Source organism: Thunnus maccoyii, chromosome 10 (genome assembly GCF_910596095.1).
Source record: "Thunnus maccoyii chromosome 10, fThuMac1.1, whole genome shotgun sequence".
Taxonomy (NCBI): domain Eukaryota; kingdom Metazoa; phylum Chordata; class Actinopteri; order Scombriformes; family Scombridae; genus Thunnus; species Thunnus maccoyii.
The window spans coordinates 2,964,966-2,989,306 of record NC_056542.1 but is presented as its reverse complement, the minus strand read 5'-3'; the positions used below and the strand labels follow the sequence as shown (position 1 = coordinate 2,989,306).

The following is a 24,341-nucleotide window of genomic DNA, read 5'->3' as shown; positions in this document are numbered from 1 at the left end:
CTCATATCTAAACTGACTTTACAAGATGTGTCATTACTAAGGATAAAATAGAAATAATATTAAGAGCAAAATAAAATATTGACTCCCGTGTAAATTAAAAGAATAATAAAATTAATTACACAAAAGCGATCAATGTTACTTTTATAAATGTGCCTTTGATTGGCATTTTACAAATCTCTGTGTAAACGCAAATAAATAAATAAATCAAACAGTCAGTGCAGCTGGTTATCAACCTAAACAAACAATGTTTCACTAAAAGATTCTCACCTTATATTTCATCTCCACCTCATCACATCTCCCTCAGATCGCTTAAGAAAATCCTGCTGGTCTGAAGAATGTGTGAGATGCGCACATTCTGTGTTAATAAATACCAGTTTATGTGCAGGTTTTTGTGCGTACGCCTCGTTAATGCATCTGGCTCCTGGAATGTGGAAAGAATCCGGAGCAGCGAGAAACAAAAACCAACACCCGGGCCTACAGGACGGGATCTACACCGCCTGTCTGCACAGAGAGGACACTTACACGCGGGTACACACGCGGGCACACATTAAAAACCCGGGCAGCGGGTACCATAGGACCCGCCGTAACCATGGCAACGAGCTCAGCGAGGCGCCAGAGTGTGAGGCTCCTGCTGCTGTATCTCCGGGTTTGGCTGTTGGAGAGCAAAGACGCACGGTGAGATGTTAAAATTAACCCGTGTTAAAGACAAGCGTGGTGCAGCTGAGCAGAAGGCTCAAACCCCCATGTGGTGCAGGGCTTAGTAAGGGGGCCCTATGGTGCTGAGCTTATACTGGGGGCCCTGAGATGCAAGCTTGTGGAGGTTTGTGTGGAGTGATCAGTTCCTGTAGGTAAGGGGGCGCATGTCCGTTGATGAGTTTGTATGTGAGGACTTTGTTGTCAATCCTGAAGGAGACAGACGGCCAGTGCAATGAAAACAGAATTGGTGTTGTAAGTTCGTGTTTTGGCACTCTCATTAGGTTCCCTGTGAAGACCGCGTTGCAGTAGTCCAGTCTTGAGGAGATAAAGGCATGGATGAGCTTCTCTGCATCTGACAGAGTTTAGAGATGATTTTGAGATGGTAGAAAGAGGTTTTGCACAGATGTCTTATGTGGTCATCAAAAGTCAGCTGAGGGTCAAACCTAACACCCAGGTTAGTGACTGAGGAGAAAGGGGGACGTCCTGGCTGTCAAAGGGTGAATCTCAATCTTGTGTGGAGTGCCAATAAGGAGAGCTTCAGTTTTGCTACTGTTTAACTGGAGGAAAATTGTGCTCATCCAGACCTTTATGTCCTTAAGACAGGTGCTGAGGCCTGATATGGCTGCAGAAGGGCTTGGGGCAGTTTTGATGTACAGCTGAGTATCATCGGCATAGCAATGAAAAGACATCCCATGTCTGCTGATGACATGTCCAAGGGGGAGCATGTAGAGGCTGGGTGCTGAGAACCGATCCTTGTGGAACACCACATGTGACAGGGAAGGAAATTCTGACAGTCTATTGGTAGTATGGAGGGCAGTGTGATCAACAGTGTCAAATGCAGCGAGTGAAGTGAATTTCTCTCCACAGAACCTCTACAGACAGTGATGTTCTGCTGCCATACGCTCATGGCCATGGCCCCTCTCACTCTCACCGCCACGTCAGGGACTGCCAGTCCGTGGCCCATGGCAGCATCACGTATGAGACCTGGCCCTCCAGGAGCTACAGTAGCCTTCCAGTGGCTGAGTCCACTGTCTTCATATCAGACATGCCAGGCAGGTCGGGCAGTTCCCGCTGGGTCTACGGTCAGTGATGGAGTCAGCAGTAACGTGTCGTAAGCTGTAATAAGTGTTATCTTATATTGAAGCTTCACTGTTCTCAGGTCACATGACTGTGGTTCAGGACCCGCTGAGGACGTTGTCAGTGTTGGAGCCTGGCGGGTCGGGCGGCTGTGAGAAAAGCCACAGGGTGTCGGTGGTGGAAACCGCCGAGACCGCTAGCTGTCTGTACGCCCAGAACGCCGGCTACTTCAACACCACCACTGATGGGTGTCTGGGCAACATGGTGAGTGACGGCAGGATGGTGAGAGATGGCGGCGGGGTGCAGAACGCCCAGTTTGGCATCAGAAAGGACGGCAGCCTGGTGTTCGGGTAAGATAAACACAAACAAAAATGCAGCACAAAAAAACGAGAATTATAAGATAAGAAGAGCCTCCTCTGTCCCCCCAGGTATCTCTCACAGGAGGATGTTCTGGACCAGTCCAACCCGTTTGTCCAGCTTGTCAGTGGAGTGGTGTGGCTGCTGAGGAACGGGGAGGTTTACATCAACCAGAGCCTGGAGGCCGAGTGCGACGAGTTAGTCGACCAGGGTAAAGCTGCAGCTAAAAGTCACAGCATTTCAACACAAATACTCAGACCTGGAAGCATTTAGTGACTCGTCTGACACACTTTCCAAAGTGAACTGTTACTGTCATTTTTTACTTTGCGCAACTGATTGTTTTTTCAGCATTCACATCTCTGTTGAAGCAATCAACCTCCAGCTGTAGCTCAAGATTCAAGAGACTTTATTGACATTTCCACAGGCACAAAGTCCATGCAAACTGCAATACTTGCGTGGTTCAGTCAGTCAGGGTTAAAAAAACAAAAAAAACACTGTCCGAGGAAACACAAAGAGGGAATTTGATTCTAAAAAAGACTGTAAATGTTGCAGATATCCACATCAGCATTCAGATTTTTTCCACACTTCATGTCAAGTGAAGTAATAAAGACTCCACCTGCAGTCACAAACTTCACATCACTGATACACTGATAGAAACACATGAGCAGCTCTATAAAATGTCAGAAAATACTGAAAAACGACCCTCACAAGTTCCCAAAGACCAAGGTGACCGAAACTAGACCAACAGTCCAAAACCCAAAGATATTCAGTTTACAGTTATATAAAACTGAGAAACACAACAAATCCTTACAAAATGTTGTGACATATGACATTTTTTTCTTTGAAAAATATCTAAAAACTGTTGTTGATTCATTTTCTGATGATTGAATCAGAACTAAAATGGTGAAAGTTTATTGTAGCTTCTTGTTTTGGAGCTTTTTGTTTAAAAAAAGTGGTCAAAATGGATGTCAAGCATCGTCAATATTCAAATTTAATTATTCAATCAAATTGACATTTTGTTTGCAATTTGTGTTCACATTGTGAAATGAAAATTAAATAAATTTTTATTTTCATGCTTGAAAAGGCATCATTACCATAGTAACCGTTCCATAAATAAAATGAAATTGAATGTGAAATAACATTTGGAAATATTACATTTTAGTTTCGTGTTGAATCTGAATATAAAACACTTCCTTTATATTCTGACAGAAATGTTCCGCAATTTTGTGGATGTGTTGTCAGCGAGGACGGCGGTGGGTCACGATGCCAACGGCAACGTGGTTTTGTTTCATGTGGACGGACAGACCAATGAAAGAGGGTAACATTTATTATTTATACTTATACATTTATTTATTTATACTTCTACTAAATCAGAGCAGCATGTGAAGCATTTGTTCACCTGTCCTCCTGGTTTTCCAGCACTTTAACATTTGTCAGCTTGTATCAGGTCGTACATATTAAACACACCTGATAAAAACAAAAGCGGTCACTCTACACTTGACAGAATAACATTCATAACACACATGTTTGTTCATATTTGAGCAGCATGAATCTTTGGGAGGTGGCAGACTTCCTGAAGAAGAACGGTGTGATCAATGCTGTCAATCTGGATGGAGGCGGGTCTTCCAGCTTCGTGGTCAACGGCACATTGGCCAGTTACCCTCCTGACCAATGGTGAGCCAATTAAACATGATAGAAGTAACCGTGATTTCAGCACTGGACTTATTTATTCAAGGGTCAGGATTTTATTTTTCAGTAACTGTTACTGCTTTTTTCCCTCGTTTCGTCTTTTCCTGATTACGATTATAATTGAAAATCAGCAGAATTATCTGTTAAGGTTTGCTTTTGTTTCTTGTATTCACTGTCAGTCCATTTCTTTCCTCCAGAGCTGTTGGGAAACTCGGCTGATGTTCAACAAGCTCGTTACTACAGCTGATCATTTTCACATCATCATCAGGCAACAGTCAGTCAGTTGTCTGTGTTTCTTTGTGTCTCTGGGCTTATCTTGTCACTGACATGGACGAAATTGATAAAAGCTGACTCTGACCATTCAAAACTGAAGATTACCATCCTTTAACGCTCTTTGTTGTGGGTTTATTTTGTCTTTTAACAAAGAAACCTGGCTCCAGTTATTGTTGGATGAATTTTGATCTCACAATTCTATACAATAAATCCCCCTTTTAAGCTCAAAAAGCAAACAAACAATCAAAAAAACCTCAAACTTGAAAAATATCACCTAAATAAAGTTTATTATCATCACTGTTTCAGATGTAGTAGGAGTGGAAGTAGTAATACCAGTAGTAGCAGTGGTATAATTTCTACTTCATCTTTTCTTCCTTCTTTCCATGCTCTCTACCGCTCATCTTCCCTTCCCAGTGAACCAGACAGCAGGTGGCGTTGCGCCCGGCGTGTCTCCACCATCCTGTGCGTCCACCGGCGGCGTTGCCAGCCAGAAAACTGCAGCGGAAACGGCGACTGTGTGGACGGACGCTGTCGGTGCCAGGAGGGCTGGCAGGGAGCCGCCTGTGACTCTCTGGTGTGTCAGCCGCCAGCCTGCGGCCCTCATGGCGTCTGCACCGCCAGTAAGTGTGGAGCTGGAGCTCACTTGCAGCCAGCGGTGGTTAAAACAGATGATCAAGCTAACAAAGACATGTAGTGAAGAGGTAGAGGTGACGTATCACTGTGCCAGAAAAGCTTGGTAGCTGTTTTTTTGCTTTAAAAGTTGTAAACATTAAGTCCTGTAGTGCAACAACAATCGCATTTTCAGTCTCCGGAGAGTAGTTCTGTGTAAGGCAGACCCTAAAAACCCTAAAGATAAGAAAAATATAGAAAATCACCAGCCTTATTCTTCGAATCCTTGAGAAACGGCACTGTGGAGTTTGTATTAAAAAAACACAAAACTAGAAAGAGCACTTCCTGGCCAAGAAATTGCAGTTTCCTGCAAATATATTATGGCAGTTTTCAGCAACATCTATATTATTTTCCCGTTTATGAACCATGTTTTTAATGTCTCCCTGGATTTTATTCTTGGCAAGGTGGAGAGGAATGAAACACAGTCAGTGGGGTACTGATACCTGCATGTGCAGTAACGAGTATATTCACTTGACACTAGTGATAGTGATGGCTACTCAAACCATCCGTCAGTCTGCTCTGTTTCACTTATAGATTTATCTAAGCTTTGGTACATTTTTGGACTTAACATGTTTGCCACTGCAGTGAAGAATGCACACACACACACACACACACACACAGTAAAACCATGCCTTGTTGAATGACTGCAGGTTTTACAGGTTTATAAACCACATCTTCTGTCTCCTGTTGCAGACGGTTGTGTCTGTGCTGCTGGATGGAGAGGAAAGAACTGCAGCCAAGGTAATCATCTGGTCACTCACAAGCACACACACACACACACACACACACACACAAACACACACACTTTCACACTTTCTCATCAGAATTGGTCTACATGTCGTATCCATTATTCTTGTGTGGGACTGCGCAGAATCTGTCACCTGTTTTTTTTTTTATCTCTCTATATATTATCTCTAATTTGGATGTTTCACTTCATTATTTGGGGGAATCCAGATTATGTGAAACAGCTATGGAAGTATTTCTCAGAGGTCAGAGTTACATATTTATAATGTAACAGCAGTTACAGTGTGTTGTTCTTTGTCTCATTTCTTGCACTTCAACTGTTCTTTGACAGTTTTATTTTTATTTTTTACACCACCTGCAGCTCCTCTCATCAGAGACAAATAACTCAATCTCCCCATTTAGCCTTAATAAGCAGTATAGAAACATTTAATAAATGGTTTATAACACACTATACTGTAGTTATAAGCAGATATAAGGACATTTTAAGTGTTTATTTATGTACAATATTTGTCAGTAAATATAACTCTATTAAAACATATTTTATATTATTACAGCTGTGTTTTCCTATATTGTCAATCCTCTTTTTATACAGCAGAAAACAACTATACCCTACAGTTGTAGACTAATATATTAATAAACACTTATATCTGCTTACATCTACATTATAGTGAGTTATAAAGCATTTATTAACTGTTTATATCTCATCTTACTAAGGAAGTTAGGAACAAACCTCAAACCAAAAATGCATCTTATTATGCCAATTATTTTAATTAATTCAGTTAGTTTGGCTAATAGATTCTAGACTGTGATGTTTTATTGATGTTCATCTGTTGTTGTCTGAAGGTTCATTGATCACCTGCGATCAGCCTCTGCATCATTTCCCTCCTTTCTCCTCGGCAGGATGTTTTCCAGGTTACTATGGTGATGGCTGCAGACACACCTGTGTATGTTTTAACGGAGCTTCCTGCAACCGTGTCGATGGACGCTGTGTGTGTCCCCCTGGTTTCTATGGCAACTTATGTGAAAAAGGTGGGACTGCGTGACAGCAGGGAGATTTTATTTTAATTATCGGCGTTTTTAATATAAAAGCTTTTGTGCTGAAGATGTGATGTTGAAAGGATCGAACCTCTCCGTCAGCGTGTCCTCCAGGTTTCTACGGCGTCTCCTGTGCCGAGCGGTGTCAGTGCGATGACCAGTGTCCATGTGACCCGCACACAGGAAGCTGCGTCTCCAACTTTGACAGCAGATTAAACAGAGGTGACGCACAAGAAACACTTTTTACTGCAACACATCTCTCTGATGACTGGAGTTACTGGTAAGGTTGTAAATGATTTTCTTCTGTCTTTCCCACAGCAGGACAATGTTTAGCTAAACAAATGTTTACAGTATGGAGACAACAAGAAGAGGCGTACAGAGACAAACCGTATCTGACAGAGTAAGATATTCTCCTCTCCTCCATCTGATGAATTTATTCTCCTCAGTCCAAAGTCTCAAATAAGTTCCTACATTTTACATCTAGTTTAATCTGATCTAGTTTGACTAAAATTTGCGTGTTTATGAGGAATCTATGACCCTTTCTTCCTGCAGATTTTTAAAATTTACATTATTTATGATCACCTGACTTTTCAGGTACTTGTATTTCCTTTTCTTTTCTTTTTTTTTTATTGTAATGCACCACAACACCGAGGCAAGTTCCTTGTACGTGCGAACCTACATGGCAATAAATGTGTTTTTGGTTCTGACTAACATAACCAAAAGTTAATTAGCGAGGGTCAAACATACCATCCAAAATATTCCTGTGAATTAAAAATGATGATTTTTGATAGCGTAGCGCTGCAAGGGGTCTTTTTAATGACTGATGCTGATAACTGCCAAGTTAAAGCAAAACTGAGATTATTGCAACAGTCATGTAAAGTGTAAGTGTCCTTTTTTTCAGTTGAAATGGGAAATTTGATTTTAAGCTTCATTATGGTGGTTGGAGGACCCCAACAAACCATGAGAAATCTTATGAAGACGCAGCCTTTCTCTAATTTTCCAGTTCAATGCCACAAATTAATCACAGCAAAACTGGACTTTTTTTAAAAAAAAATATGACAGTATGTTTCATATCTTTTGATTAAGCTGTTTCCAGTGGTTGCTTATAGAAACATTCTGTTCATAATCTCCCTCAACATGCTGTGTTCAGGATCAGAACCTGATTAAAAGTTTGTAAGATATTAAAAAGTCAAATCTAAACTTTCTTCTCTCTACAGACAAACATGGCTGATAATCACCGTCGTCCTGGCCTCCCTGCTGTTGGTCCCACTGGTGTTTCACTTCATGCGGGCGAGTCGCAGATGGCTTCTCTTTGGTTATTCCTACACACACGTCCCACTGAGCAACGCCAACGGAGACAAACTGAGTCTCAGATTGCTTCAACTTCATTGATACCCCCTTAAAAATTAAACACAAATATACTGAAATCTGGGAGAAAAACCCAGCAAATGAAAAGGGACGAGTGAACATATTCCCAACTTTAAAGACTTTGTGCCAGTACAGGAATACATTAAAAAAGCAGACAGACCCAAAACATTAATTACACCAAAACAGCATTCATTCAAGTCAGTTTGTGACAGTCATGTGACCACACAAATTAAAAATACCAGAGAAATGTTGGTATTTTTTCAAAATAAAAAAATAATAACATTGAAAGAATATTCTGTCTTGTTTATGATGAAATGACTTTTTCATGCTAATAGCAACTCTTTGCATTTGCATATTTTTTCCTCCATGATGACCGTCTTAGTGCTCATATATTGCTTTAAAAAAATCCACATGTATTTTTATGTCCCTATTACTGTATATTTGACATAATGTTCATTCATTGAGTTGTTACAGTTGTTCTCACATGTTTGAAGTAGAGCTGTGACGATCAACAAAAAATTAATCAGAAACTATTTTGATGAGGGAATAATCGTTTTTGTCCATTTTTAAACAAAAATGCTAAAACTTTGCTGGTTGCAGCCTCTTGAATGTGAGGATTTGAAGCTTTTCTGAGTCATGCCAGTAAACTGAATATCTTTGGATTTTGGACTTGATCAGACAAAATAGGACATTTGAAGGCATTAAAATGAGCTCTGAGAAATTATAATGGGCATTATTCACTATTTTCTGATATTTGATAGTCGAGAAAATACACAGCAGATTTATCGATAATGAATATAATTGTTAGTTGCTGCCCGAGTTTGAAATCTGTGCTTATTGTGTTTACTTGTCTGCGTGTGTTTGTTCCTTAAGGAAGACTGAAGTGCAGTCAATATGTGTTGGTGTTGTTTTTGATGATGTATCTGCTGACTGAGGCTGTTGCGTCAGTGTGTCTTTGGTTTTTGGAGGCAATCCATCCCCTTTCTTACAGACAACTCAGCTGTCTTTTATGTGTAATTTCCACACTTAGTGCCAAAAGTTACACTGATATTTTTTGGCTTTGTTGTTAATGTTGAGCTTTTTATAAAGGTACAAGTAAACAAGCTAACACTGTGTTTTGAAAAGATATGGAACCACCACAGTTTTAGAAAGAAAGTTCAATCAACCAGTGGATTAAGAAATACTCAGATCCTTTACTTGAGTAAAAGTACCAATACAACAATGTAAAAATACTCTGCATGACTCATGCACTACTGCATGAAAATCCTACTACAGTAAAAGTACATAAGTATTATGAGCTTGATGTAGTTAAAGTATTGCAGTAAAAGTACATAAGTATTATGAGCTTGATGTAGTTAAAGTATTGCAGTAAAAGTAGTGGTTTGGTGCCTCTGACTGATATATTATTACATATGACATCATTAGATTATTAATACTGAAGCATCAGTGTGTAAGCAGCGGGAACAAATCAGGGAGAAAAAGACGAAAAGAAAAGAAATTTCAAGTTACAGTGATGATAGAGAGAACGAAAGAGAAATCCACTTGGTTGGGATAAAACTGACTGGGAGCAGTGGACAGATCTGGAGTTCCGATGGACAAACGTGAAGCAGCCAGTTGGATTATGGACAACGCTGGCGATGTCAGTGTACTTGATATTAAAAGAAGTGATCATTGTTGGATGTGTGTCGCAGAAATATCTGAGTTAGATGGTTACCAAGTGTCTTGTGTCCCCCGTTAATAGAAGAGTTCCAGTAAAGGGCGTTGGGGATGGAGTACCATATGTGGTCAATGCAAGTAGATTTTAGAATGATCAGGATGAGTGACGGAGAAAGGTGTGAAACAAGATGCGTTATGTTGCATTTTGAATCAGAAATCCTACCTGACAAAGTATTCTTACATCATATCAGTTACTCAGTAAGGCCTTTTTGTTCCCAAACCCTTTCAGTGCAGACATTGTTGTAAATTTGGACACAGCTCGCTCGTGTGTTGACGTGATTTGGGGACATGTGTAAATTTGGAGATGAGAAGTGCAGCAGCAGAAACTGTGAAAAAGAGCCCAAGTGTAATGAGTGTGGGGGGAGTCATGAGGCATGTAAAACACTGTCCAAAGAGAAAGAAAGAGATCAGGTTAGGATCAGGTCCAAGAGAAGGCAAAGCCATGAGGACGCAGCTAGGAATGAAAAGATTCAAGAGGTAAGGGAGAACAAATCAGATAGGAAGCATGGTAATGGTAATTAACAATGCTGCTGAGGCAGAGAGGAAATCCGACAGAATAGAGATAGTTGTTGATGCAGCAAGAGAGTTTTTGGATATTGTGGAAATTATTGGAGAAGAAGTGCAGGAGCTGCTGAGAGGCTGTCAGGCTCTTTCAGGGGTGGGGTGAGGAAGACTTTTATTTATTTTAATTTAATTTTATTTAATATATAATAATTTAGGGTAGGTATGATTGAATTGAGTCTTATTTTCAATCCACTAGATGGCGTAATGCGGTATTTCCGATGTTAAACTGCCAATAAAAAAAAAACCAACGAAGAAGAAGCAGAACTTTCAGCTTGTATTTTGTAGAGCCGAACAGGAAGTGTGTGTCAGTGCGCTAGCTGGAGGATGTGGGATCCAGCCCGAGGAGAGGGGAGTGTGGCAGGCTAGTTATCCTCCTCATATGGCAGCAGCGACGGCGAAATGTCGGTGTGTGGGGCTGCTGTTGTGGCTCTGTGTCCGGCTGTCCGAGACCAGAAACTCCCGGTAAGAACCGCCGGTTCCAACGCGGAGCTAACCGCTAACGTTAGCCTGCCAGCTGTTAGCCGAGCTTGAAGACTTTTAGAGAAGTGTGTTCAGACTTGTTTCTCTTCATTGGAAGTGACAGTTGAGTTAGCGGGATAAGGATCATTTGTGGTAGGTTAAGTTTTAGGTAAATTTATCATGAAACTTCACGTTCATGCTAACATGCTATTTAAGTTCTTATCACAGTTGTTGAAGGCAAAGTTCAAAACTCTTTCATTCTGTCCTCCTTAAACACGTATCTAAGTCTTATTTGACTAATCATGAAAACAAATAAGTAAAATTTTAATATTTAACAACTGTTGCTACTTTGATTTCATGTGTTGCATATATAGTATTCAATAGATTGAGTCTGTGTTGTGTTGAAATGATTAAAAGAGCGAATAACATTAGTTCGGACAGTTAACTGATAATACTTGATACTTGGTCACATGATGAGACCTGTCAATACTCTTCTGCTTTCAGTCATCACAGAAACTGACAGTTTATGTGCAAAGACACTTTGGCCACAAGATGGTGTCGTTGTCACACACAGGCACAGTGACATTAAAGGACCCGTTCATCATTTCTCAAGTGTGTCTTAAAACAACAGTCAGGAGCCCAAATGAACAGTGAAACATGTTTTTCTTGCTGTAATCATTCCTCCTGTTCATACTGACCATTAGAAGATCCCTTCATAATGCACTTACAAAATCCACAGTCCTCCTTCTGTGCAAAAATGTATTTAAAAAGTTTATCTGAAGCTAATATGAAGCTACCTAATGAGTCAAATCAAGTAGATATCTTTCAACGTTACAGTCTTTTTAGTGCTAAAGGAAAACCGCTTTCACTGTTCAGATGGACACCTGACTGTTGGTTTAAGACAGACTGGAAAAACTGTGAACCTGTCCTTTAACAACACCCTCCACTAACATTATAAAAATTAAAACACTTTTATGAAATAAAACATTTAGGGCTTCAACTAAAGATTATTTTCAGTATCCATTACTCTGTTGATTATTTTCTTGATTAATTGATTAGTTGTTTAGTTTATAAAATGTCAGAAAATGGTTAAAAAAATCTCTATCACTGTCCCCAAAAGCTAAGATGACGTCCTCAAATGTCTTGTTGAGTCCCGACCAACAATCCACAACCCAAAGATATTCAGTTTACTCTCATAGAGGATTAAAAAAAAAACAGAAAATCAGAGAATTTTGACTTTTTTTAAAATTGATTAATCAATTATCAAAACAGCTGTTGATTAATTTAATAGTTGGCAACTAATCAATTAAACATCTAAGCCTAGCAGCTCTAGACTTAACAATCAAATAGTCTAAAAAGCATTTGTCATTAATGAAAATACTAATAAGCTGCAGCCTTAAACCAAATGCAAAAAAGCCCAACATTGATTCAAACATCACTGTGAGCAAAAACCACATAAAGATGATAAAATGAGATCTGGGACCAGTCTGTAAACCAGTAATATGATGCTACACACGCTATGTGGCCTTGAGATGGAAGTTAGATAACAGTTAACGCCCCCCACCCACCCCCCCACCCACCCCACGGAGACCTCAACCACATCTTGTTTGTGACATTTTCAGTGTGGTGAATGTTAAATAGTCTGTATTTATGTATCACTTTTACACCAAAGTGCTTTACAACGCGCCTGTCGTTTACAGCTGCAACGATAAGTCGATTAATTCATTTGACAGAAAAATAATCAGCAGCTATTTTGATAATCGATCAGTCGTTTCAGTCATTTTTAAAGCAATAATGACGGTAAACTGAATATTTTTGGGTTTTGGCAGTTTGAAACAGGGCTGCAACGATTTTTTTTGTCATGAAAATCAACGGAAAAAGAAAATCTGTTATTACAGTTTCTTTCATTTTGTAAAAACATAAACATGCTACCAACCACTTTTGTCAACACATACTAAAGAATTTCCATCTGCCTTTGTGTCTCCGTTATAGATTAACGGATGAACAAACTTGCGCTTTTTGTCCTAATGTTTTCTTCTACTGTTATTTCTCTGGTCGGAGAGAAACCACAGCTCAGCTCTTTGAAAACATTCCTTCACGTGATGAAACTCAACGATTTGACCAACGGAGGCTGTGTGATGAAATCCGCCCCGTTCAACGAATCCACACGGGACCCAACACAGGATTTATTTATCAAACCCTAAAACACTAAAAACATATTTTTCATTTCTGCGGTCTCCTTTAGGGGATTGAAGTAAAGAAATCGATGTTTTCGGGACAGTTTCTTCCTCACAGTGAGTCGACACAGACAGTAAAGGACACGTTGATGTTGGTGTGTTGTTGGCGTCATAAGAAGAGCTCATTTATGCTTTTTTATTTTTCTAAGATGCATTAAAGAGTAGGCGATATGAATAAGATACATATATCACGGTTTATGTACACTGTGAATCATTATATTGTAAAGTTTCTGAACGTTTTATGGAAGGACATGAGTGTCTGTTTTTGTCTACCTCAGCAAATTAATAATTGAAAAAATAAATATTTAGCAATACTGGATTTTTAGATTGTGTTGTTTGTATGTTTATTTATAGAGGGCAATGCACATTAAACATCAACATTTTAACAACATTAATATAAATGTTTCAGGCTTCTCTCAGCTAATTAGCACCTGATGTCCTGATACGACTGAAAACTGAGAAAACACTTCATGCATAGTGTTGCAAACGCTGCAGAAAATGTATCACAACTCTTATTAATAAAACAGGTATTAAACACTATAAACAAGTTAGATTCAATCAATAAAAAGACATCATTAATACGTATCTGATGTGCAGCACTGGCCACAGTGGTCTAATACACACAGAGATATTAAAATGATAGTAAATAGAAACATCTCTGATGGTAGACGAATTTAAATAATGTCACAATATCATCATGTTCTTCTTCTTCTTCTGTCAATTTTTACACAAATCTGATTATAATAATACCATTTGCAGGTCAACAGTTAACAGCAGTTATGAGCGTTAAAATGTTGTATATTTGTTTAATCAGCTTCTGGTTTATGAGGATTTGCTTTTGGAACGTTGGTCAGACGAAACAGACGTCACTTCAGGCTCAAGGAGAATTTATGATGGACATTTTCCACTGTTCTTTTCATATTTTGTAGACTAAAAAGTTGAGGTTTTAAACCAAATGCAACCAGTTTGTTTACTCCATAATCCCAACATCACTCAGACTAACATCAGTGTGAACAAAACAACAAGAAGTTGATGGAGCTGCAGCGATTAGTCGATGGACAGAAAATTAATTGCCAACTATTCTGATAATCAATCAATTGTTTGTCTTTTATAATAATAAACTGAATATATTTGTTGGTCGGAACACAACAAAACATTTGAGGGCGTCGCCGTGGACTTTGGGAAACAGTGATCGACATTTTTCACTATTTTCTGGCATCTTTTAGACCAAACGACTAATTGCTTAATTGAGAAAATAATTGACAGATTAATCAATAATGAAAATAATCGTTAGCTTACTCAGTGTGTCCCACTAACATCCATCTGCAGCCTGAGCAACAAGGAGTGAAAGCGACTTCCTGTAAAACTTTGTAAACATTTTTCTTTCTCTTTTTTTTTCCAGAGACTCAATGAAAGATGACATTTTGCTGCCCTACGCTCACGGCCACGGCCCCTCCCACTCCCACCGCCATGTCCGAGACTGTCAGTCCGTTGTCCACGGTAACACCACCCACGAGAGCCGGCCCTCCAGTAACCACAGCGGGCTGCCGGTGGCCGAATCCAAAGTGTTTGTGTCCGATGTGCCGGGAACTTCCAGATGGGTTTACGGTCAGTGATGAGTCACAAGTTACAGGAAAACAAAATGGACTTTATTGACAGAGTGCAGTGAGTTTGTGCTGATCTGTGTTGAATTCTGGATGTTTGTTTGATTGAACCTCTGATTTATTGATCTGTCTGTTTCAATATTTACTCTCCAACCTCTGATCCACTTATACAAAAAAAGAGTTTAACAAGAAACAGGCGTACTGTAAATTTCCAAAGTATTCCTGTTAAAACCGAGCTCACCTCCGGTCATCTGGACTTGTGACTGATGATGTTTCACAAGAACACGGATACAGAGAAACCAGAGGGTCAGAGGTCTCTGATTGATGATTGATAACCCAATAGCTCAGAGGTCGGATCGATTCCTTTCAGGCTCGATTGCTTTTCCTCGTTGTCTCTGAACTTTATATCTTGAATTGTAGAGTCTGAATTTGACCAAACGTATCTGAATTTTTGACTTTGATTTTTAGCTCTGAATGTAGCTTTTGAATATCAGGAACATGAATTTTCCACGTGAATTTTAAATAACCAATCTCAAACTCATATTCCAACAAGCAACAGCTGTATAATAAAAGCTGAACCACCTGAAATTGGTTATTTTAGCAAATATACATGGAGGAAATCCTCAAACATCGGTAGTTAGGCTATCTGTATCCTAAAAATGGATACAGATGGATACAGGCAAAAATGTTGTTAAGTAAAAGTGCTTCTTATATACTTTTACTTAGATAGATTTTTAAATGCGTGTCCCTGAAGCAGCATCTTTGTCTCCAGGTCACATGACGGTGGTCCACGACCCGCTGAGGACGGTGTCGGTGTTGGAGCCGGGCGGGCCGGGCGGCTGCGGGATGAACCAGAAGGCGTCGGTGGAGGAAACCGCCGAGGCAGCCGGGTGTCTGTACGCCCAGAACGCCGGCTTCTTCCACACGAACACGGGCGAGTGTTTGGGCAACGTGGTTAGCGACGGCAGGATGGTGCGGGACAGCGGCGGAGTGCAGAACGCCCAGTTTGGAATCAGGAGGGACGGTACGCTGGTGTTCGGGTAAGAGATCCAGTTTCAACCATGTTATGGGGTCATTTTACCAAAGTTATTAAGGATAGTGGTAAAACTAAAACTACCTGTGTGGCTAATAAGAGAAAAAATGACCCTTTTAACCATTTATAATCAGATTTACTTGATTGGTAACTTTGTTGGAGATGGCAGCAAAAGGAAAGGAAGCTTGAGAGGGTCAGTTCATGCAACAAAAAAAAAACAGAACCACTTTCAGAAATGGTGGCTTCTGAAGAAGAAAATACACATTTGAGTAGAGATTTGATAATCAAGTGATGTCTGATCCACTTATACAAAAAAGAGTTTAACAAGAAACAGGCGTACTGTAAAGTTCCAAAGTATTCCTGTTTAAACCGAGCTCACCTCCGGTCATCTGGACAGAACACAGTACAGAGACGCAGGCAGATTGAGGGTCAGAGGTCTCTGATTGATGATTGATAACCCGATAGCCCAGAGGTCGGATCGATTCCTTTCAGGCTCGATTGCTTTTCCTTCTGAAGAAGAAAATACACATTTGGGTAGAGATTTGATAAACAAGTGATGTCTGGAAACAACTCCTTGATTAACAAGATGCCAACTGTGTAGGATTAGGCTAGGGCATTAGGGTTATGGTCAGGCTTCGGGGTAGGGTAGGGTTAGGCTTTCCTGCCTTTGACCCCTGCTGATTTGACCCTTTTGATCCTGTCTGAATGCAGCGCCCCCTTGATTTCACCTACCTGAGAGCCCCCCCCCCCTTACTATACTGCCTTGATCCTGGTATGCAAATGCCCTACCTCCCTACCTTTTGGTTACCAATTGTTTGATCTTACGGTATAAAGTGTTTCCATCCCTTCTGTGCTGAGTCAGTAAACTCACCGCATCATTAAACCACTTCAACCACTGTAAACTTTGAACAAGGACTTGAGTGATTTTCTTCAACACTTCAACATCAGGATTTCTGCAGGATGCAGGTTTACTGATTCACTTCAATGTGCAGCTCTGCAGAGTATAATACTGTTCTATCTATGTATGATTTGACTTCAATGCTGTTTCTCTTTACTTTTTCCCAAATGTGGCTGTCTACTCTGACATTTTGATAAATTCAGTAGATGAAAAACCAAAGACAAACGATATAAGGTAGTTCTAACATAATCTATAATAGTTTGACCTTTTGGGAAATAAGCTTGCTTGCTGAGTTAGAAGAGAAGATTGTTTCTACTCTCTGGACTGGCTGGTTAGCTTAGCACAAAGACTGGAAGCAGAGGGAAACTGTTAGCCTGGCCACCTACCAGCACCTCTAAAGCTCACTGATGAACATGTTTTATCTCGTTTGTTTGATTCAATTATTATTATTAAATTAAACATGTCAAGTTGTGGTTATGATGCCGTGACTTCCTGGATGTCTGGCACCCTCATGGTGAGAACAAGACTCCAGGAAATCACTGTTCCCGGCCAAGAACACAGAAGAACACAACCTCCTGTGAAACCACAACTTGTCGCTCAGCTTGGTTCCCACAGTGAACATCAGCGTTTCACCCTGAAGTTATCAATCATTTCTAGACATAAAGGAAACTGATAAAACTCAAAACAGAACTATAACAGAGTGGAGATTTGGAACCACCAGCTGTTCACCGCTGCCTCTCTGTTCAGTGTGACGACTCTCATGTTCACCTGAAGAACAGCTGAATACTTGTTTACCAGATATACCCGGAGGAAACACGTCGGTGGCCATCTGTATCCCAAAAATGCAAAAAAAGGTTTATTATGTAAAAGTGCTTTTTAACCCTTAGGAGTTTGGGGCTATTTTGGCCGTTTTTGCATACTTTTATATTTGCCTTTTATATATCACTTTAAAAAATGTTTGGTATCTTTTTTTTCAGCACAACATCACCGATATGACTAGACAATCATTTTTTCACTTTGACATACTATGTGACTTTGTTTTTATGCTACAACATCCTGAAACAGTCATTTGATCCCGCCGGCGTGATAGGCGACTCCTAAGGGTTAACATATCAGCCATGTATGTTATTTGTACTTCATAAGCGCACATGAGCACCACTTCTATTTCCTGTCTGTCCGTCCTTGCAGAGGAATCCCTCCTCTGTTTCTCTTCCTGAGGTTTCTCCCACTTTTTTCCCCCATTAAAGGCTTTTCTGGGGGGAGTTTTCCTAATGAGTATCGAGGGTCTAAGGATAGAGGACGTTGTTCAGCTGTACAGATTGTAAAGCCCCCTGTTATTGGGCTGCATAAATAAAAATGTACTTGACACTGTGCTTGTGCAGCTTGGTGTGAGATGCAGCCAAACACTGTTGGCATTATCACAATAACACAACAAGATCTCAATAATGACTTATTTAAAGCTTTTCACAGCTCTGACACACATACAGTAAATGTTTTAGGTACTAAGAGTAAAGTAAGGATGCCTACAAAAATAATGATAATAAATAAATAATAAAATAAAAATTGTTCCTGCATCTTGGAGAAGTTGCCACAGTTCTTCTTCAGCTGCTTCTGTCTCATCATGTTACTGACGTCATGATGTTGAGATCAGAGACCGTCTGTTGCAGGACTCCTTGTTCTTCTTGCAGCTGCAGATAGATCATAATGAGTCTGGCTGGATGTTTGGGCTCGTTGCCATGCTGCAGATGATCAAGACGCCTCCCTGATGGTGTTACATAATAAGATAAGTCGATCAACCGCAGAAGCTCTCTGAGTACAACAGCTTTTGTTTTGATAAGACACGAGCTGCCATTCTTCATGAGAGATAGCATCAGTGTCAGAACGTGTCTTTAAACAAACTTCACCCGCTTTCAGTCTTAATCTTTCTCTGCTTTTCTGCGCCTGACCACCTCCTGTTTCTATATTGTCACATTTCGCTCCAGCCTCCCCTCCTTCATCTGAAGTAAACCACATTTGCAGCCGAGTGACTTCCTGTTTGCTCATATCAGTAACTTTATAACGTCTGCTTATCTGAGACAATCTGAACAACTCCAAAACAATTCACAGACCATGACTCACTGTTGACTCACGGTGGCTCGGGTCCAACTGTGGGAACATCACAATGGAAATCCAGACACCTTCACGTCAGATCGTCGGGAAAAGAACAACAAATGAAGCATGAAATAGTGGAGTTAAATAGTTAATTCTCAAGTAATTTCCTCATTACTCCCCCAAGGATAGAGCTGGATATTTATAATACCACCACAGGGTCAACGCTCAACCACCACGCAAACAAAACACACACACATTTTATCTATAAACCCCCCAAAAAAAGTCAATTTAACTTGTTTGTTCGATACTTGAGGTCAGTTAAACCAAGAATTTCTACATGATGCAACAGTGTGTGTGTGTGTGTGTGTGGGTGTCGTGGAGGTCAAACATCCAGAGAGAAGAGTGAAGCTCAAGTAAAGTAAACATCGATATACCTCACACACAGAAAACCACAAAAACCTGCTTCAACCAGCGATTGCATCATCCCCAAAATGTCAACTTTCGGTCGCGGTGTGATGCAACAGTCGAGCCGTGTTTACACCCCCCTGCTTAAAAGTCGTGTTTTCTTATGTTGCACAGATCAGGTGTCTCATTTATAAGTGTTGCATACGCTTCCCACGTAAAAGTTATGATCTATAAGAACAAACTTGACCTGTACGCAAACTCTGAGCCATGCATACGCACAGTTTGGACACAATGATTCCTCTCATAAACATTCAAACCAGCAGTATTATGTGTGCTTGTGCTAGTGAGCCATAACTATTCCATAAGCACCTTTCAATCTTTAAAGATATAATCCAACTCAAACCTCAAATCAAAGTCAGCTCAACATTTCGTCAGCGCCGTCTCACCCTGGATCCTATAAATGAGACCTGAGAGATGTTTTCATAAGTGGAAATAAAGCTGTAAGTGAACGCAACTCTTTCTAGAAACATTAAGCCTCATGTGTTCAATGCATCAACAGTTTTATGTTCTTTCTCTTTTCTGTGAGTTTTGCTCGTATAAGTTTTCCAAGTTGGATTCAGTAAACTCTTTTAAAAATTGGTGGGAAATCGCTCGTTTCAGCCTGATGAACGTTCCTGAGATTTCATCATCAGCATAAAACTATTAGAAAATATTAATACAACTCAGAGCAGCTGCACTGTGACAGAAATAAAGAAGTTAGAAGCTAAAAAACGTCTTTATAAAGCAAAACGCTCCATGAATAATATGAGAGGTGTCATGTGACCATCAGAGATATTAGAGGAGAGAATATTACAGCCTACAGTAGCTGATGTTACACTGTCAGAAACACCCTGAACCAGCTGTTTACTGACATAAACATCAACACATTAAACAAACTCAGTAAAGTGATGATGATTAGATGGTGAACAGGATATTAATTTTGCATTAAGCTTGTTATTTTAGTTCATCTCAGTATCACATTTAAACTGAGACTGAGACTGTGGTAAACCAACATCTGTTTGAGTGTTTAATGATGTAAATGGTAGATTATTACTGCAGGCTGGAGGCTACATGTGCACCTGTGCAGCTCCTGTGTTTCATGGACTGTAAACAATCTATTTATGAGAACATGTTGTTTTAATTTGACTGCTAAATGGGCCTGAAGTGTTAATATCTGAGAGCCGTTTTTAATGAGCTTTATCAAACAGCAGCTGCTGCTGCGAGATATAAACAATAAGTTCATGCGCTATTGTTACTGGAGGAAAGTAAAGGAAGTAAAGGATTGCTGGAGGACTGGGGTGTGTGCAACCAGAGTCAAAGTTCAAAACACCAAAGAAGGTTCCCACTGGCTGGTAATGTAAGGTGATGTAATGTAACTGGAGGGGATTCCTCAGTGTGAGTTGAGGTAACATTGTCACAGTAATAATAATCGGGGAGATCGCTGCTGTCAGAGTTATGTAACTACATCTGTGGCGTCGTGCCAGCAGCCAACACATCAGTTTGAACAACTGGCGTCAGGATAAGGTTATCAGATTCAAAGCCGCAGTTCACGCCGACATAACAAACAAAGTATAGAAGGAACTCCCTGTCGGTGGGTTCGTACCAGGCTGATTATCTGTCTCCCCGTCTGTCCTCACAGGTATCTCTCACAGGAAGACGTCCTGGACCAGAACAACCCGTTCGTCCAGCTCGTCAGCGGAGTCGTGTGGCTGCTGAGGAACGGCGAGGTTTACATCAACCAGAGCCTGGAGGCCGAATGCGACAAGACGCAGGAGACGGGTACGTACGGCGCCGGGTTTACGCTGCTTTTAAAGATATTCAAAAAACCACAAAAACCATCTACTGCCTGAAGACGCTGGTTGATGTATCCTGTTTAGAAACAGCTCCAAAGAGTAAAAATAGTGATAAGATAATAACCAGCAACACAACCTCCTCACTTTATACTATATTATAAATTTCTCAAAGATCTTCAGTAGAAAGTCTCACTTATCAACATGTATTAAAACATATTTTATTGAGGGAACACTGTGTGACCAACCTAATGAGTCTCTGCTTTGCACTCTGTGTTTTGGATGAAGAAATATTGCGTTAACATGTTTTCAACATCTTCTGTTGCATCATATTTCTTATAAATACATAACAAAACACAAACACATTGAGATGATGAGTCACCGTGACTGTTATAACCGGTACCATCATGAGCAGCTGATCTTGTTGCTGCGAGAGAGAAATTATCTAATTAGCGCCGTTATGAAAATAGCGCTCAGTGTTCGTCTGTCTCTCATCTTCTTTCAGCTCCGTCAGTCCGTCACTCTGAGTGTTATTTTATAAAACTGGTCAGATATTATATTTATATACTAACATGTGAGTGCAAGGTGATAATAAACTGCAGATGTTAATGTACAGAAGGTGACGTATCCACATTTCTGGTTGCTGAAACACATAAGCAGGTTAGTTTCCAGACATTAGTTGCTATAGTAACATACACAGAGTCTTTTCTTGTAACAGAAAATCAAAGTTTTCCCTGAGCTTCACCTCATCAGACTGAGGTAAGTCGCTCTGGTCTAGGTTTCCCTCCTTCCCTCCTCCCTCCAGCTGCCGGGGATCAGTTCACCCGACCGGGAGGCAGCGACTGGATCCGCTTCGGTTCAGCAGTAATTAAGTGTAACCGTATCTCAGAACGCCGCGGAGCGATGTTTGCATAATGTAGAAACCCGAGAGTTACCTGACGTGACTCCATCACACCAACCCAGAACACAACACACTGCACTGTTTGATTAACAGTGACAAGAGTGAAACTGTGAGCACCAACCAAAGTTCACATCAGTGTTCTCAACTGTTGTTACAGCTGCAGAGACAGAAACACACTTTATAAAAGAGATGAGATGAGTTTTCACAGCACTGATTCATCATCCTCTGATTCTCTAAATCAGGGTGTAAAACTCTATAGAGAAGACACACACACACACACACACACAAATTACTCTGATTCATTTATTTAACAGATAAAGATTAAAAAAACACTCTTAAATAAATTCATAGTTGTGTTTTTACCCTCAAATGTTATGTAAAACTCTATAGAGACATCTGCCCACTGTAGACAGTCAATCATGGCATTAGTAGTAGTAGTAGTACAGCATTAGTCGATTAATTGATGTAGTCAGTCTTTTAAAGGGGACATTTTATGCTTTTTGTGATTTTTAAAGCTTAAAGGATTAAAGAGACAGGAGCTTAAACGGCCTGTTTCAGACAGAGGCTGAACTGAGGGGCTGCATAAAGGACCAGTAGAAGATAAATAAGGAGTTTTTAACTGTAAATCATGTAAAGATATTCCAGTAGAGTCCCAGAATATAAATATAGAGCTGGAAATTTACAGAATATGTCCCTTTTTAATGGAAAAATGTGAAAAATGTGCCTGTTTCAGCTTCTTAAATATGATGATTTCTTTGTCATACATGACAGTAAACTGAATACTTTGATGTTTTGGACTGTTGGTCGTACAAAATGAGACATCACCTTTGACTCTGGGAATTATAACGGTCATTTTTCACAATTTTACAACATTTTGTAGACAAAATTAATAATAAACGAATCAATAAAATAATTGGAATCATTAGTTGCAGCTTTAATAGTCTAATTGTTTATTTGGAACCCGCTTAATGTGAGTTTAAATAATGAATATTCCCCCTAATGTTTCTCAGATTATTTACAGCCTGGCAAATATGTAAAAAACTTAAATTTAAAAATCTGTATCTAAAGGTTAAAACCATCACGTAAAACTACAAACTGTGTATTGAATAACAGGAATTTTGCACTTTGCTCTTCGCTAAACTTGAACTGAACTCTCAGTTTTTTGTGGTATTTATTTTTATCTGTAAAGTTTTTATATATTGTGCTTGTAGTTTAAATTTTTATAGTTTTGTATTTAATTTTCAACTCTGTTTAGGAAGAGTACGAATTATGTGTCAATTGTTTTCATGTCAAGAGACACAAAATACAAGATATTTTCTACATCAGATGAATATAATTTGTTTTAACAAGCCTTGTAGATCTTTTATTTATACTAAACATTTTTTTTTGTACTTTAATAGGAGTACTCCGTTATTTTGTGGACGTGGTGTCGGCCAGGACGGCGGTGGGTCACGACGCTGAAGGCAAACTGATCCTGTTCCAGATCGATGGACAGACGGAGCGAAGAGGGTAAGAAAAGGATTTAACTGAAGGAGAACAACGGGAAAAAGGTTAACCTTGATGTTTTTATCTGAAGCAGCTGCAACATTTCAAGTTTAATGTACAAACACATGAGGCAGAGAACATGAGGTGTTGCTTGGTATCAACAAACATTAGAGACATGTGGACAAGTACAGTTCATAACAAAGGCATTTCAGTACTGATGCCTCATATAAGAGAGGATCAACTTGGTCTTGTACCCAGACCATGGGTACAACTTGGCTTGGTTTTACACTGTATCCATTCAAAAAGAAAATCTAATGTTGTGATAATTGTCTAGACCCTGAATGTAAGACAACCCCACTTTTTCAGACATATTTCCATGAAAACAAAAAACGCCTCATATTCAGACCAATACGGTAAACTTTTCAAATCCTGTAGTGATCTGTACTTTATAGCCTCTATAAGTTAAATGTCTTTATTCCAGCGTTGTCATTAAGAGGCCAACCTTGCAGCTTGAATATCAGTCGGTCATTCTTTATATCAAGCCTGAGAGAATCACTGTCGTCCCAACATCTGAGCCGATCACTCAGCGATGAAGCTCGATCAGTTTGACTCTGCGGTGGGCGTGATGTGATTGCGTTACCGTGGTAATCTGGTAACCGCGGCAGCTCAAGGATTAAGTATTTTACATGAGGTCTCTTTTTGTTCCATATAAACCTAGAAATGTGTTTATCCCCATTCTCTAAACTGTTTAAAAGGTTCCTGTACCGGCAGAGCTGTGAATAGATAATAATTTGAGAAGGGTTCATCTTGATTGATCTTACTCTGCTGCCCACCTGTCCATGTCAATATATATGATTATAATTAATAGCATACAAGGAGGACATTTATAGACCCTGAGGTACTGAATATATAATAAATGCCAGTTAAAATTATAATTATTTGCCAGTTCTTGGGCGGGGGTGTAGTTAAATGTCAAGGCTTGTGTTTTGTGAATATTAACTACATATCCAGACTACATCTTTAATAAATTCATCAGCAAAGGTAACCCTGAACCTGGGTTTTGTAATGATCCTGCGTACAGGCAGGCTTTATACCCTCCAAATATCTTTCCTGTCTAATATTTAGTGCCAGAGGTTCAATAAAGACATTAAAGAGCGTCGGGTTAATGGAGCAGCTCTGTCTGTAGAATTAGAGAGAGTCTGCCATTAATT

General features: G+C 39.8%; 2 protein-coding genes across 8 annotated transcripts in view; both read left to right on the top strand.

The window, feature by feature from the left end:
• The first annotated feature begins 332 nt into the window (after positions 1 to 332).
• LOC121904921 (N-acetylglucosamine-1-phosphodiester alpha-N-acetylglucosaminidase-like) lies at positions 333 to 8,469 on the top strand. 7 transcript variants are annotated; one of them, XM_042422721.1, is made up of 12 exons: positions 333 to 675; positions 1,564 to 1,778; positions 1,856 to 2,123; positions 2,202 to 2,341; positions 3,340 to 3,448; positions 3,676 to 3,804; positions 4,507 to 4,712; positions 5,455 to 5,502; positions 6,349 to 6,534; positions 6,643 to 6,762; positions 6,862 to 6,940; positions 7,758 to 8,469. In XM_042422721.1, the coding sequence occupies exons 1-12, from the start codon at positions 590 to 592 to the stop codon at positions 7,930 to 7,932; spliced, it is 1,761 nt and encodes a 586-aa protein (XP_042278655.1). In that variant the 5' UTR covers positions 333 to 589; the 3' UTR covers positions 7,933 to 8,469. The 7 variants fall into 7 exon arrangements, with proteins under 7 accessions (XP_042278655.1, XP_042278656.1, XP_042278654.1 ...); XM_042422722.1 differs by having other exon boundaries at positions 334 to 675; positions 1,564 to 1,748; positions 6,859 to 6,940; XM_042422720.1 differs by having other exon boundaries at positions 335 to 675; positions 6,859 to 6,940; positions 7,758 to 8,468.
• A 1,968-nt stretch (positions 8,470 to 10,437) lies between these two features.
• The window catches only part of LOC121906214 (N-acetylglucosamine-1-phosphodiester alpha-N-acetylglucosaminidase-like), a 30,668-nt gene continuing 16,764 nt past the window's right edge, over positions 10,438 to 24,341 (top strand). The window contains exons 1-5 of the mRNA XM_042424937.1: positions 10,438 to 10,650; positions 14,287 to 14,492; positions 15,261 to 15,528; positions 20,594 to 20,733; positions 23,046 to 23,154. Coding sequence (XP_042280871.1) covers positions 10,568 to 10,650; positions 14,287 to 14,492; positions 15,261 to 15,528; positions 20,594 to 20,733; positions 23,046 to 23,154 — 806 coding nt within the window. The 5' untranslated portion in view covers positions 10,438 to 10,567. The remainder of the gene's footprint in view (positions 10,651 to 14,286; positions 14,493 to 15,260; positions 15,529 to 20,593; positions 20,734 to 23,045; positions 23,155 to 24,341) is intronic.

Coding starts and splice junctions, on each gene's coding strand:
- LOC121904921 (XM_042422720.1), top strand. CDS start 590: ATGGCAACGAGCTCAGCGAGGCGCCAGAGTGTGAGGCTCCTGCTGCTG. Junction 676..1,563: donor TTGGAGAGCAAAGACGCACG/GTGAGATGTTAA, acceptor TTCTCTCCACAG/AACCTCTACAGACAGTGATG. Junction 2,124..2,201: donor GACGGCAGCCTGGTGTTCGG/GTAAGATAAACA, acceptor CTGTCCCCCCAG/GTATCTCTCACAGGAGGATG.